The 12,551-nt window shown below is 46.7% G+C and overlaps 1 protein-coding gene across 4 annotated transcripts in view; it reads left to right on the forward strand.

Moving 5' to 3' along the window:
• The window catches only part of ATAT1 (alpha tubulin acetyltransferase 1), a 48,095-nt gene that overhangs the window by 14,175 nt on the left and 21,369 nt on the right, over positions 1-12,551 (forward strand). For all 4 annotated transcript variants that reach the window (XM_088481473.1, XM_088481472.1, XM_088481474.1 and 1 more), the window contains 3 exons: positions 8,211-8,324; positions 8,515-8,616; positions 10,460-10,505. In XM_088481473.1, the coding sequence (XP_088337599.1) occupies positions 8,211-8,324; positions 8,515-8,616; positions 10,460-10,505 (262 nt within the window). The remainder of the gene's footprint in view (positions 1-8,210; positions 8,325-8,514; positions 8,617-10,459; positions 10,506-12,551) is intronic.

A 12,551-nucleotide genomic window follows, 5' to 3' on the forward strand; every position in this document is an offset into this window, starting at 1 on the left:
AGTAATATCACTTTGATCAGTACTCCGGAGTCTCTAGTAATATCACTTTGATCAGTACTCCGGAGGCTGTAGTAATATCACTTTGATCAGTACTCCGGAGGCTGTAGTAATATCACTTTGATCAGTACTCTGGAGGCTGTAGTAATATCACTTTGATCAGTACTCTGGAGGCTGTAGTAATATCACTTTGATCAGTACTCCGGAGGCTGTAGTAATATCACTTTGATCAGTACTCCAGAGGCTGTAGTGTCCTTGCAGTGATCAGTAGTCCGGAGGCTGTAGTGTCCTTGCAGTGATCAGTAGTCCAGAGGCTGTAGTGTCCTTGCAGTGATCAGTAGTCCGGAGGCTGTAGTGATCTTGCAGTGATCAGTAGTCCGGAGGCTGTAGTGATCTTGCAGTGATCAGTAGTCCGGAGGCTGTAGTGATCTTGCAGTGATCAGTAGTCCGGAGGCTCTGGTGATCTTGCAGTGATCAGTACTCTGGAGGCTCTAGTGATCTTGCAGTGATCAGTACTACAGAGGCTGTAGTGATCTTGCAGTGATCAGTACTCCGGAGGCTGTAGTGATCTTGCGGTGATCAGTACTCCAGAGGATCTGGTGATCTTGCGTTCATGAGTACTCTGGGGGCTTTGGTGATCTTGCGGTGATCAGTACACCGGAGGCTCTTGTGATCTCACCGTGATCAGTACTCCGGAAGCTCTGGTGATCTTGCGTTCATGAGTACTTTGGAGGCTTTGGTGATCTCGCGGTGATCAGTACTTCGGAAACTCTGGTGGTCTTGCGGTGATCAGTACTCCAGAGGCTCTTATTCTTCGTGAGTCTGCAATCTCCAGAATAAAGGCCACAACATGGCAGCCTCTACTACTAGTCTCACTGACGTTACTAATTGCTAGTGAATTGGTTGGCTGCATTCTCATGAAAGTGTATATAGCTACCCAGATCCTGCCTCAAAAAAGAGTGGATTATATATAATGAAACATAGGCATTAATCTGTTGGAAATATATATTTTCTTCTTCAGAGTCCATAGGGCTCCACAGGGGAAACAATGAGGTGTAGGTGGGACTTGGAGGACCGGACAACAGCAGCAAAGATTTTTCAATCCCAGGATGCTTCGGTCCTTCCCCCTAAACCCCGCCCACAGCCTGAGGGCACCTCAGTTTCGTTGGTGTCCGGCAGGAGCTGGATCACAGTTTTAACAGTGTGGCTGCTATTAAGCAAACCAAGCTTATTTTTATGATTGACCTTTATTTTCATTCATTTTACTACTGAGCAGCAGAGCGAGACTGTCCTTTGGACGTCTGCACTGCTGCTTTATCACCTCTCCGCGGCGCCATGACACCAGCCCTCTGCTAGGTACTCCCAGCGGGGCTCCGAGGGGGACCTAGCTAGAAAGGCTCCCCGGACCCCAAACTGCAGCCGGGACTCAAGGGGACAGGTAAGGCTTGGACCCACGTCTATACACAGTCTTGCCTCCGGTCTCAGAAGACAGACCGGAGGCGCTGATGTGGACACCGGTTCGTCTGGGACTCCACTAGACCACCAGGGCACTACAAGCAATGGCGCAGGGCAATATAAAAGCCAGGGGACCCGGTGGTTAATGTCAGCATAGGGGAGAAGGCGCTCTCCCTGAGGCCCCTCTCCCAGCTCAGGCCGCTATTACACTGCGGTCTTGCTGCTCCTCCCTCACCCTCCACCCCCTCTGACACTCACAGCAGCCATTTTCTGCATTCAGGTCTCCAGGAAGGCTGGGTCCAGTCTCCTTGTATACCTCTCCCAAGGGCCAGGTTTATATAGCGCTATATCCTACCAGCCACTGTGATCTGTGTAGTTAATTTTAGTGCCCATTGCAGTTATATTGCATATTCTGCATTGTATGTCACTGTTTTTTCTTTTTTCCTATTACTGTCGGCTTATACCTTTCTCTTTATTCCACTATAACCATGGCAGGGATGTAGTCAGGAAGCCGACGGTCTAAATGCCGACCGCCGGCTTCCCGACTGTCTAATCCTGGCAAAGTACTAATGACGGGCGTCGAAATCCCGACGCCTGTCATTAGACCTACGCCGGGAGCCCGACACCCGGCATACCGAACAAAGGTAAGCCGGGCGCGGATAGCCGCGGGGGAAGGGGGGGGGGCTGGGCGGGAGGGTTAGGTTTTAGGGCTCCCGGGGGGACTTAGGGTTAGGCTAGTGGAAGGGGAGGGTTAGGGTTAGGCACCCCCGGGGCAAGGTTAGGGATAGGCACCCCCCCGGGAGACTTAGGTTTAGGCTGCGGGGAAGGGGGGTTTAGGGTTAGACACTTGGAGGGGAGGTTAGGGTTAGGCACCCCTAAGGGAGGGTTAGGGTAGGGAATTAGGTTAGCGATACTTACCTAATTAGCAGTCGGGATCTTCACCTCTGCTGGGCTTCCGCTGTCGGGATTACAAGGAGACTGGTAATACCTACTACACCCCCCTGGCATACTAAGGTATAGGGCAGGGGTGGCCAACCAGTTGGAGGCAAAGAGCCAAAAAATATATGTAGTCAATCGAAAGAGCCGATAGGCGCGCGGGCAAAAATAGGGCGTGGCCTAGCTGTCACATATTTTTGTGCGCACGCCTTTGGTATGACATTAGCAGGAGCATGACCTTGTGTCACACACCCCCGTTAGTCACGCTGGGGCCGAGCCCAGGACATTGAAAATAAACATTTTACATAATAGATTGTAAGCTTGCGAGCAGGGCCTTCCTACCTATATATCTGTCTGTTATTACCCAGTTTTGTTCTATTAATGTTTACAATTGTAAAGCGCAACGGAATATGCTGCGCTATATAAGAAACTGTTAATAAATAAAATAATAATCTTCCCAATATACATTTTTCACTGTTGAAGTGAAAGAAGAACCCAGGGCAACATAGAAAACATTGAAATAGCCACGTTCACATAAAATACATATTGAAATCCAGAACCACATAAAATACATTGAGAATGCCAGTGCCCATTATGCTGTGCCCTCCTGTAGTTGTGCCCATCAAGCAATGCTCCGAGTAGTTGTGGCCCTTATGCAATGCCCCCTGTAGCTGTGTCCATTACGCAATGCCCCAGTAATTGTGCCCCTTCTGTAATGCCCCCTGTAGCTGTGCCCATTAAGCAATGCCCCCATTAGTTGTGGCCCTTATGCAATGCCCCCTGTAGCTGTGCCCATTAAGCAATGCCCCATGTAGCTGTTCCCCTTCTGCAATGCTCCCTGTAGTCGTGCCCCCAGCTAGCTTCCCCCCCTTGTGAAGAAACTTACCTTCGTGCTGGAACCTCTCCACGACGTCAGGGCTCCCGAGTCCCGCCGCGCCGTCGCTGCTGCTGCTGCTGCTTCCGCCTCCTGCTGGATGTAACTGGATCCAGCAGACGCGCGGGCTCCTCACATCACGGGTGACGTCATGATGTCACCCGCGCACTGCATTACTGGGAACGCTGGCCTCTGAAGCGATCAGAGGGTAATCTAGCCTCTGATGACTTTAGAGGCCAGCGTTCCAAGTAACAATGGGGGTCTGCCGAGCCAGGAGCCGCATTAGAAGCTCAAAAGAGCCTCATGCGGCTCGAGAGCCGCTGGTTGGCCACCCCTGGCTTAGGGGGTTCATTGTACCTCACATCTCCCAATATTTGTGAGGGCTATCACATACTATATATCGCTGTTGCGCACTACACTGTGCCATACTTCACATACATCTGGGTTGCTCACTGCACTGTGCCAGATTGTGTGTTACATTATTCTTGCAGCCATGTCTGGCAGAGGCAAGAATAACAAGCAGCCTACTGCTCCCACTCTGGTGTCTTGTTGCCTCAGCAGGCTTAACTTCAGAGGACCAAATTCAGGATGGTCTTTGTGCATCTTATTATACTGCCCCGGGCCCATCAGCCCCGGTGTCCTCTCCTCAGGACCCACCCTGGGCTACTTTTTCACAGATGCGGGCAAAAATTGCGGACCATATAACGGTCCCTGTGGTAGCTCCCCCTACGGGATGGCCACAACAGGTAGTCCCTGCAAATCCTTTGCCTCCCCCATGGGTAGACATACTTTCTACCTCAGTGCAGAGTCTGGCAGATACCTCCACAGCCTTTCAGCAAATGCTGCAAAAAGAGAGCCCCTTACCTTGTAAACATACTAAGCATGCTGTTATCTTCCCAGTCCACCCAGCTATCAGATTCTGAGTTATCATCTGGGGAGGCCGAAGACGCAGACCTCTCTCACTTTGACTCCCCCTCGGGAGAGGAAGAGCCCCCTTCTAAATTGAATGTGTCTGCACTTGTGAGAGCTGTAAAATCTATCCTTCAAATAGAAGAGACAGAACCTGCTCCTAAGGCAAAAGAGCCAGTATTTAAGCGACAAAGGATAATTTTACCAGAATTTCCTCACTCTGATCAGCTATCTGATCGTATGAGTGAGGCATGGAGGGAACAGCTGTCCTACATATCTTACATTAGAGATGCAGCCTCCTATTTGGGTGAAGCAGCTATGGATACAGCTCTCCTAGCTTCTAAGGCATCTTCCACTTTTGTAGTAACCAGCTGTATTGTTTGGCTCTGCTCATGGAAGGCATATTCAGACTCTAAAAAGGCTTTAGAGTCTCTGCCTTATTCTGGGGATATCCTGTTTGGCCCAGAAGTAAATAAAATTGTGACTACCTTGGCAGCTTCCAAATGGCGTTCTTGCCCTCTGCATATAATGCGAAGCCTCGGATATCATCCTTTCGGTCCTTTCGTCCTCAAAGAAAAGCTAAAGGTCCGTCCTTTCCAAGGCATCGGCATCAACTAAGACCTCCAAGCTTAGGACCAAACAGACTTGGGCTACTAGACGTCCACTTAACAAATCTGAGGACAAGCCTTCAGCCTGACAGGGCAGGCCTCTCCCTGGGGGCTCCCAGGGTGGGAGGCCAACTTCTTCAATTCACCCAGTTCTGGCGTCAGACCACATCAGACGCCTGGGTAAGACAAGTGGTCTCCCACGGGTATTGCCCTCTCTCCTGAGGCGACCCTCTCAGCAGTTCTTTTGCACAGGACCTCCATCGGACCCAAGCAAGACCCTGCTGCTCCAAAAGGCCATTCAGTCCTTAATGCTCTCAAGAGTTATAATTCCGGTACCCTCCTCACAGTGAGGGAAGGGCTATTATTCTACCCTTTTCTTCAGAAGCCCAACGGGTATCATCGGCCTATCCTCAATCTCAAGTCTCTGAACAGGTTTATCAGGGTACCCAGGTTTCGGATGGAATTCTAAAGCTCTATTGTCCTTGCTATGGAGCCTGGGGACTTTATGGTGTCTCTGGACATTCAGGACGCTTACCTACATGCACCTATAGCGCCTTCTCATCACCAATATCTCCGGTTTGCTATACTATAGCAACATTACCAATTTCAGGCTCTGCCTTTTGGCCTTTCTACGGCTCCTCGGGTCTTTACCAAGATCATGGCAGTTATAGCGGCCTATCTTCGTCGTCAAGAGGCTCCCATACTTAAGATGATCTCTTGCTGTTCGCCAGCTCCCCAGAAATTCTTCACCGCCATCTGCAGGTAACCATTGCTGTTCAGAGAATCTTCCTAAAAGCATACAAAATCTCGGTATTACAGCACCAGGTGCGCAGACTCATACACAGTCGCCGAGTGTCAATTCACTTTGCAATGCAGACCCTGGGATGCATGCTGTCCACCTTCGACATGGTGGAGTTCGCTCAGTTTCACTCCAGGCCCCTACAACACCAGATCCTCTCCAGGTGGAACGGGCTGCCCCATCTGCTCAGATCCCAGACGATGGGCCTCTCCTCGAAGGTTCGCCTGTCAATAGTCTTGTGGCTACAGACGTCCCACTTAAACAAGGGTGCCCCTTTTGGATCCTGGACTGGGCACTCCTAACCTAACTCCTAATGCAAGGCTTCGTGGGTGGGGCGCAGTGGCCGGCCAGCACTCCTTCCAAGGATGCTGGACTCCAGCCGAGGCGATCTTGCCTATCAGTGTCCTGGAACTGGTGTCTACATCCAGAAGTCTTTCAGCTCCTGGTGGACAAATTGGGTCTACCAGAAGTGGACCTCGTGGCCTCACAACACAACCACAAACTTCCAGTGTATGGAGCCAGAACAAGGGACCCCAACGCGGCCTTCGTGGATGCATTATCTGTGAGCTAGACCTTCCATTTGGCTTACCTCTTCCTTCCAATCTCTATTCTTCGGAAGTTCAAACAGTAAGGGGGCACAGGCCTTTTAGTAGCTTTGGCTTGGCCCAGACGTCATTGGTACTCCGATCTTCAAAGTCTCTCCATAGACCTTCCTCTACGACCAGACCTGTTGTCTCAGGGTCCCTGTCTAAATCCGAAACTGGCCCGCCTGTCTTTAACGGCTTGGCTCTTGAGACATCCCAATAAAGGGCTAAGGGCTTTTCTAACTCTGTGGTCCAGACTATGCTCTGAGCACGTAAACCGGGTATGGCATAAATTTTTCTAGTGGTTTGCTCCTAGAAACTGTTGTTAAGGTTTCTAGAATACTTACCTTTCTTTAGGCTGGATTGGATCTTGGACTCCGCCTAGCATCTCTGAAAGTGTACGTCTCTGCTATGTCCATCTGGTTCCAGCACAGAATTGCTCCTCTACAGGATGTTCACACCTTCCTAAAAGGTGTTCTACTTATACAACCTCCCTTTGTCCCTCCTGTGGCTCCGTGGGATTTGTCAGTGGTTTTCCACGCACTTCAGGGACCTCCATTCGAACTCCTGGAATCAGTGGATGTCAAGCGGCTCACTGCAAAGACTCTGTTTCTACTGGCTATAGCATCTGCCCGTAGGGTATCGGATTTAGGGGTGCTTTCATGTCGCTCCCCCCCTTTTTAATCTTTCATCAGGACAGGGCTGTTCTTAGAACACGCCCGGGCTTCCTTCCCAAAGTGGTTTCTCGTTTCCACCTAAATGAGGAAATTGTGGTTCCGGCCTTTCAATCACCAGACTTCTCGACAGGTGAGGCGTCTTTGGATGTGGTCCGTGCTCTGAAGATCTACGTGGCTGCACTTGTTCTATCAGGAAATCGGACTCCCTTTTCATCTTATATGGATTCCATAAGAAGGGATGGCCAGCTAACAAACAGACTGGCTTGGCATGAATATCTCACAGGCTTACACTCAGACGGGCCTTCCTGTGCCGGCTACAGTTTCTGCTCATTCTACTCGCTCTGTGCGTCCTTCGTGGGCAGCCCGGCGTGGCGCCTCTGCTGAACAGCTATGCAAGGCGGCCACGTGATATTCTGTCCACACCTTTCTTAGGTTCTATGCCTTTGATACATCATGACTCTCAGGATGCTCCCTTCGGGCGCCAGGTTCTCCTCTGAGCTCAGGAGCGTCTCTGCCCTTGAACAACTGCTTTGGGACATCCCCATTGTCTCCCTTGTGGAGCCCTATGGACCCTGAAGAAGAAAAGGAGAGTTATGGTAAAACTTACCCTTGTTGACTCTTTCTTCGAAGTCCATAGGTTCCACAGGGCCCCCGCCCTGATACACCTGGATTCCTTGGGTTTCTTCTCTTGGTCACTTGTTTCCTTCTCTGTGTGACTGTGTGTTTCTTCAGTGTACCAGTCTTCCTTCTCTCCTATTCTGCTCCTGCCTTGGGCTTGTTAACAAAACTGAGTTGCCCTCAGGCTGTGGGCGGAGTATAAGGACCGGAGCATCCTGGGATTGAAAAAGCTCTGCTGTTGGTGCCCGGTCCTCTCAAGTCCTGCCTATATCCCGTTTTATCCCCTGTGGACCCTATTAACTTCGAAGAAAGAGAGTTAACAAGAATAAGTTTTACCATAACTCGTATGTTGGGAATTTTTCCACAGTTTTGTATTTTTCATTATTTCATATTTCTTTTATACCAGTCCGATTTTAGATGTAGGTGCAAAATTAAATTCCAAACTAACAATACTACAATGCAGTGGGGGAAAGGGAATTTATTTGTATGTTCTGCAGGGGAAATATTACCAGCAGCCCAAATATGCTGCTTTATTTCAATGCTGCAATTTAGATTTGAGCTAGTATGTGAATCTGTCCCGTCTCTAAATCTGTCAGCATATTGTAAATTCCCCTGCAGTGCAACATGGTTTTGGTGAATCTCAAAATGGCATCTTCTAACTGGACTTTATCCCAACTATAATTGTAGCCCTTTATTGATTTATGTATGTTGTGTTTTTATTGTTCTATTTATTTTGTGTTTTCATTTGTTTAGAACCACTCAGGATGCCATATAGAAGCTGAGCCTCTATGTATTCTCGATTTCTATATTCATGAATCCCTTCAGCGTCACGGGTTTGGGAAAGAACTTTTCAACTTCATGCTCCGAGTAAGATCAGTCTTCATGTGTTTCTGTTTTGTCCCTGACTTGTGGCTTTGCGTGTTACATTACTTTTCTCTTCCTCACTGGTTTAGTCATTGGACACAACTCTCACTCTACTTTTGTTCCTGTCCATATTCCTGTCCCTTCTATCTCAACATCCTGTCCTCCTGTTAAAATGTAACATGTCTTGTTCCAGTCTGAGCAGGTTGAGCCTCGGCATCTTGCCATTGACCGACCCTCTGAGAAGTTTCTATCCTTCCTGAGGAAACATTACAACCTTTGTTCGACTATCCCGCAGGTAAGAGTGAAAAACAGAGGTCACATAACTGTTCCACAGATGGCGTGTGATAATAGAGGAAAGCATAGAAGTCGCGTGGCAGGTCTAGGCCTAGAGAAGTAAAAGTATAGAGAAGACGTGTAATACAAGAGGAAATGACAGGTTACATGGTAGTTCTAGGCCTAGAGGAGTACAAGTATAGAGAAGACGTGTGATAAGAGGAATGATTAGGGCATGCCAGATCTAGGCCTTGAGAAGTACTAGATAAGGCGGTGATAAGAGAGGAATGATTAGGGGCATGGCAGGTCTATGCCTAGAGAAGATGTGTAATACAAGAGGAAATGACAGGTTACATGTTCGATCTAAGCCTAGAGGAGTACAAGTATAGAGAAGATGTGTGATTGGAATGATTAGGGGCATGGCAGGTCTATGCCTAGAGAAGTACAAGTATAGATAAGGCGTGTGATACGAGAGGAATAATTAGGGGCATGGCATGTCTAGGCCTAGAGAAGATGTGTAATACAAGAGGAAATGACAGGTTACATTGTAGTTCTAGGCTTAGAGGAGTACAAGTATAGAGAAAACATACAATAAGAGAGGAATGATGGGTCACATGGCAGGTCTAGCCCTAGAGAAGTACAAATATAAATAAGGCAGGTGAGAAGAAGAATGTTTATGGGCATGGCAGGTCTAGGCCTAGAGAAGTACTAGATTAGGCGGTGATAAGAGAGGAATGATTAGGGGCATGGCAAGTATAGAGAAGACGTGCAAAAGGAGAGGAATTAATAGTGGTTACATGGTAGTTCTAGGCCTAGAGAAGATGTGTAATACAAGAGGAAATGACAGGTTACATGTTCGATCTAAGCCTAGAGGAGTACAAGTATAGAGAAGATGTGTGATTGGAATGATTAGGGGCATGGCAGGTCTATGCCTAGAGAAGTACAAGTATAGATAAGGCGTGTGATACGAGAGGAATAATTAGGGGCATGGCATGTCTAGGCCTAGAGAAGATGTGTAATACAAGAGGAAATTACAGGTTACATTGTAGTTCTAGGCTTAGAGGAGTACAAGTATAGAGAAAACATACAATAAGAGAGGAATGATAGGTCACAAATATAGTACAAATATAAATAAGGCAGGTGAGAAGAAGAATGTTTATGGGCATGGCAGGTCTAGGCCTAGAGAAGTACTAGATTAGGCGGTGATAAGAGAGGAATGATTAGGGGCATGGCAAGTATAGAGAAGACGTGCAAAAGGAGAGGAATTAATAGTGGTTACATGGTAGTTCTAGGCCTAGAGAAGATGTGTAATACAAGAGGAAATGACAGGTTACATGTTAGATCTAAGCCTAGAGGAGTACAAGTATAGAAAAGATGTGTGATTGGAATGATTAGGGGCATGGCAGGTCTAGGCCTAGAGGAGTACAAGTATTAAGAAGATGTGTGATTGGAATGATTAGGGGCATGGCAGGTCTAGCCCTAGAGGAGTACAAGTATAGAGAAGATGTGTGATTGGAATGATTAGGGGCATGGCAGGTCTAGGCCTAGAGAAGTACAAGTCTAGAGAAGGCAGTGATAAGAGAGGAATGATTAGGGGCATGGCAGGTCTAGCCCTAGAGAAGTACAAGTATAGAGAAGATGTATGATAAGAGGAATGATTAGGGGCATGGCAGGTCTAGGCCTAGAGAAGTACAGGTAGAGAAGCTTTAAAAAGAGACTGTGGGATCTGTTATGGAGGGAAAGAGAAGGACACGTTCTGAAATGGCACGTGGTGGATAATATGTTATTGGAAGAGCAAAAAGTAGGTAGGGTCGGTGTAATAATTGGGAAACCATAATGACTCATTAGTTTTTTCCTTTTCTCAGGTTAATAATTTTGTCATCTTTGAAGGTTTCTTCAGGGACAGGAAAGGTAAATGACGTCCCATCTACAACCATCCCACGCGTTTCATTAGGCCTCTTTACAACACAAAGCTTGACATACATGTAATTGTTAGTTTTACAATGATCGTTACCTACTGGTCGTACAGGCTATATAGAGCCCAGTGACTCTGTTTTTGTTATGTTTATTGTACCGAGACTAGAATCACTTCTAGCATAATATATCTGATGCACAGGTTCTATGGTGTTTTATGTGACATTAACAATACAGAGACCGTCTCACTAATAGCGAGGCACAGGTTCTATAGTGATTTATGTGACATTAACAATACAGAGACCGTATCACTTATAGCGAGGCACAGGTTCTATATTGATCTATGTGACATTAACAATACAGAGACAGTATCACTAATAGTGAGGCACAGATTTTGTTTAGATTTGTCACATTAATAAGACAGAGACAGTATCACTTATAGGGGGAAATTAGGGACGGGGTTAAAGTTCCAGGTTTCGCTCCTGAAGCTATCCAGGAGGGTGCTTTTTAAACGTAGACATTTCCTTAGAGCTCCTGAGGCTGCGAGGAAAAGTGCACCCTTGGGGCTTAACGTGGGGGATTATACAGGATCTTATTAAATAGGTCTGATAAAAAATGAGTTACCCCACTGCTTATGGATATGCTTCATAGCAAGGCACAGGTTCTATAGAGATTTGTCACATTAATAATACAGAGACAGTATCACTTATAGCGAGGCACAGGTTCTATAGAGATCTGTCACAATAATACAGAGATAATATCACTTATAGCAAGGCACAGGTTCTATAGAGATTTGTCACATTAATAATACAGAGACAGTATCACTTATAGCGAGGCACAGGTTCTATAGAGATCTGTCACAATAATACAGAGATAATATCACTTATAGCGAGGCACAGGATGATTGTCACATTGAAGAACATAGGAATATCAACAATATTTGATGAAAATGATCACTGACATTCACTAAATTGCAGAATAATATACAGAATAACTGTTCTAGTTTAATGGTGCATACACACGGTCAGAGTTCCATGGTCGATTTGAACGATATCGATATATCGTTATTGTTCAAATCGACCAGTTTCTGGCCCCTTCAAATGACCGAACGATGGTCAATGTGTGGGCACGGATGGTCGATAACGACCATCACCCATGCATGCAGGCCAACCTGGTCAATATCGACCAGGCTAGCCTGTTTACTATAGGGACCCGCTATCGTTAATCGAGGGTCGTTATAGACGATGGGGGGTTGATGCATGTGTTGGATGTTCGATATCGAACATCCAGCACATGCAGGACGATCAGATAACGATCATTATTGTTATCTGATCATCTCCAAGTCTAATCGTGTGTACACTCCATAACACTGATTTGTAAAAACCCAAAAAATTTGAAACACAGAACACAATTCTTAAACCGAACACCAGCGTAAGTACACAATACAGACATTCCTTAATACAAGGCGACAGCAGAGTGACTTTATGACACAGCGAATGGACTCCTTCTCCTAATGGCAGTGATCCAATCTCTAATGTGTATAATCCTTTCCCGTAGTATCACTCTGAGACACTGAATAAGTATGTGATGTTTAATTAAAGGGTCCTTCTCACTGGTGCCCCAATGACCCATTCTCTTTATAATCCTCCCAACCCTCCTCCCATGCAGCTGATGTTACATTGCAGAGAGAGGTTGGAGATCGTCCTACTAAATAGACAGTAAGAGACACACTGACCCCAAAATCCTTATATCCCAAACTTGTGCATTTTTTTCACCCCACCCTCTGTTCCTATTGGTGTCCCACTTGCATTACCAGATGCAGCTAATTGCATTCTGTTTATCCCTATTTGCCCGGCACCCAGTGATCTGTTATGGTGCATACACTCGGTCAGATCTGTCAGACAAACGATTTGAATGATTTCAGACAGTATTAAAATGAATGAAATCATCCAAATCTGACTACAAACACATCAGATGTCAGATATCGTTATCTGACATCAGATATGAACGAATTTGGAAATCGTTATCGTTCAGATCTGACAC

The sequence above is a fragment of the Taudactylus pleione genome, unplaced genomic scaffold (assembly GCF_031769625.1).
Source record: "Taudactylus pleione unplaced genomic scaffold, aTauple2 ptg000274l, whole genome shotgun sequence".
NCBI classification, from domain to species: Eukaryota; Metazoa; Chordata; class Amphibia; order Anura; family Myobatrachidae; genus Taudactylus; species Taudactylus pleione.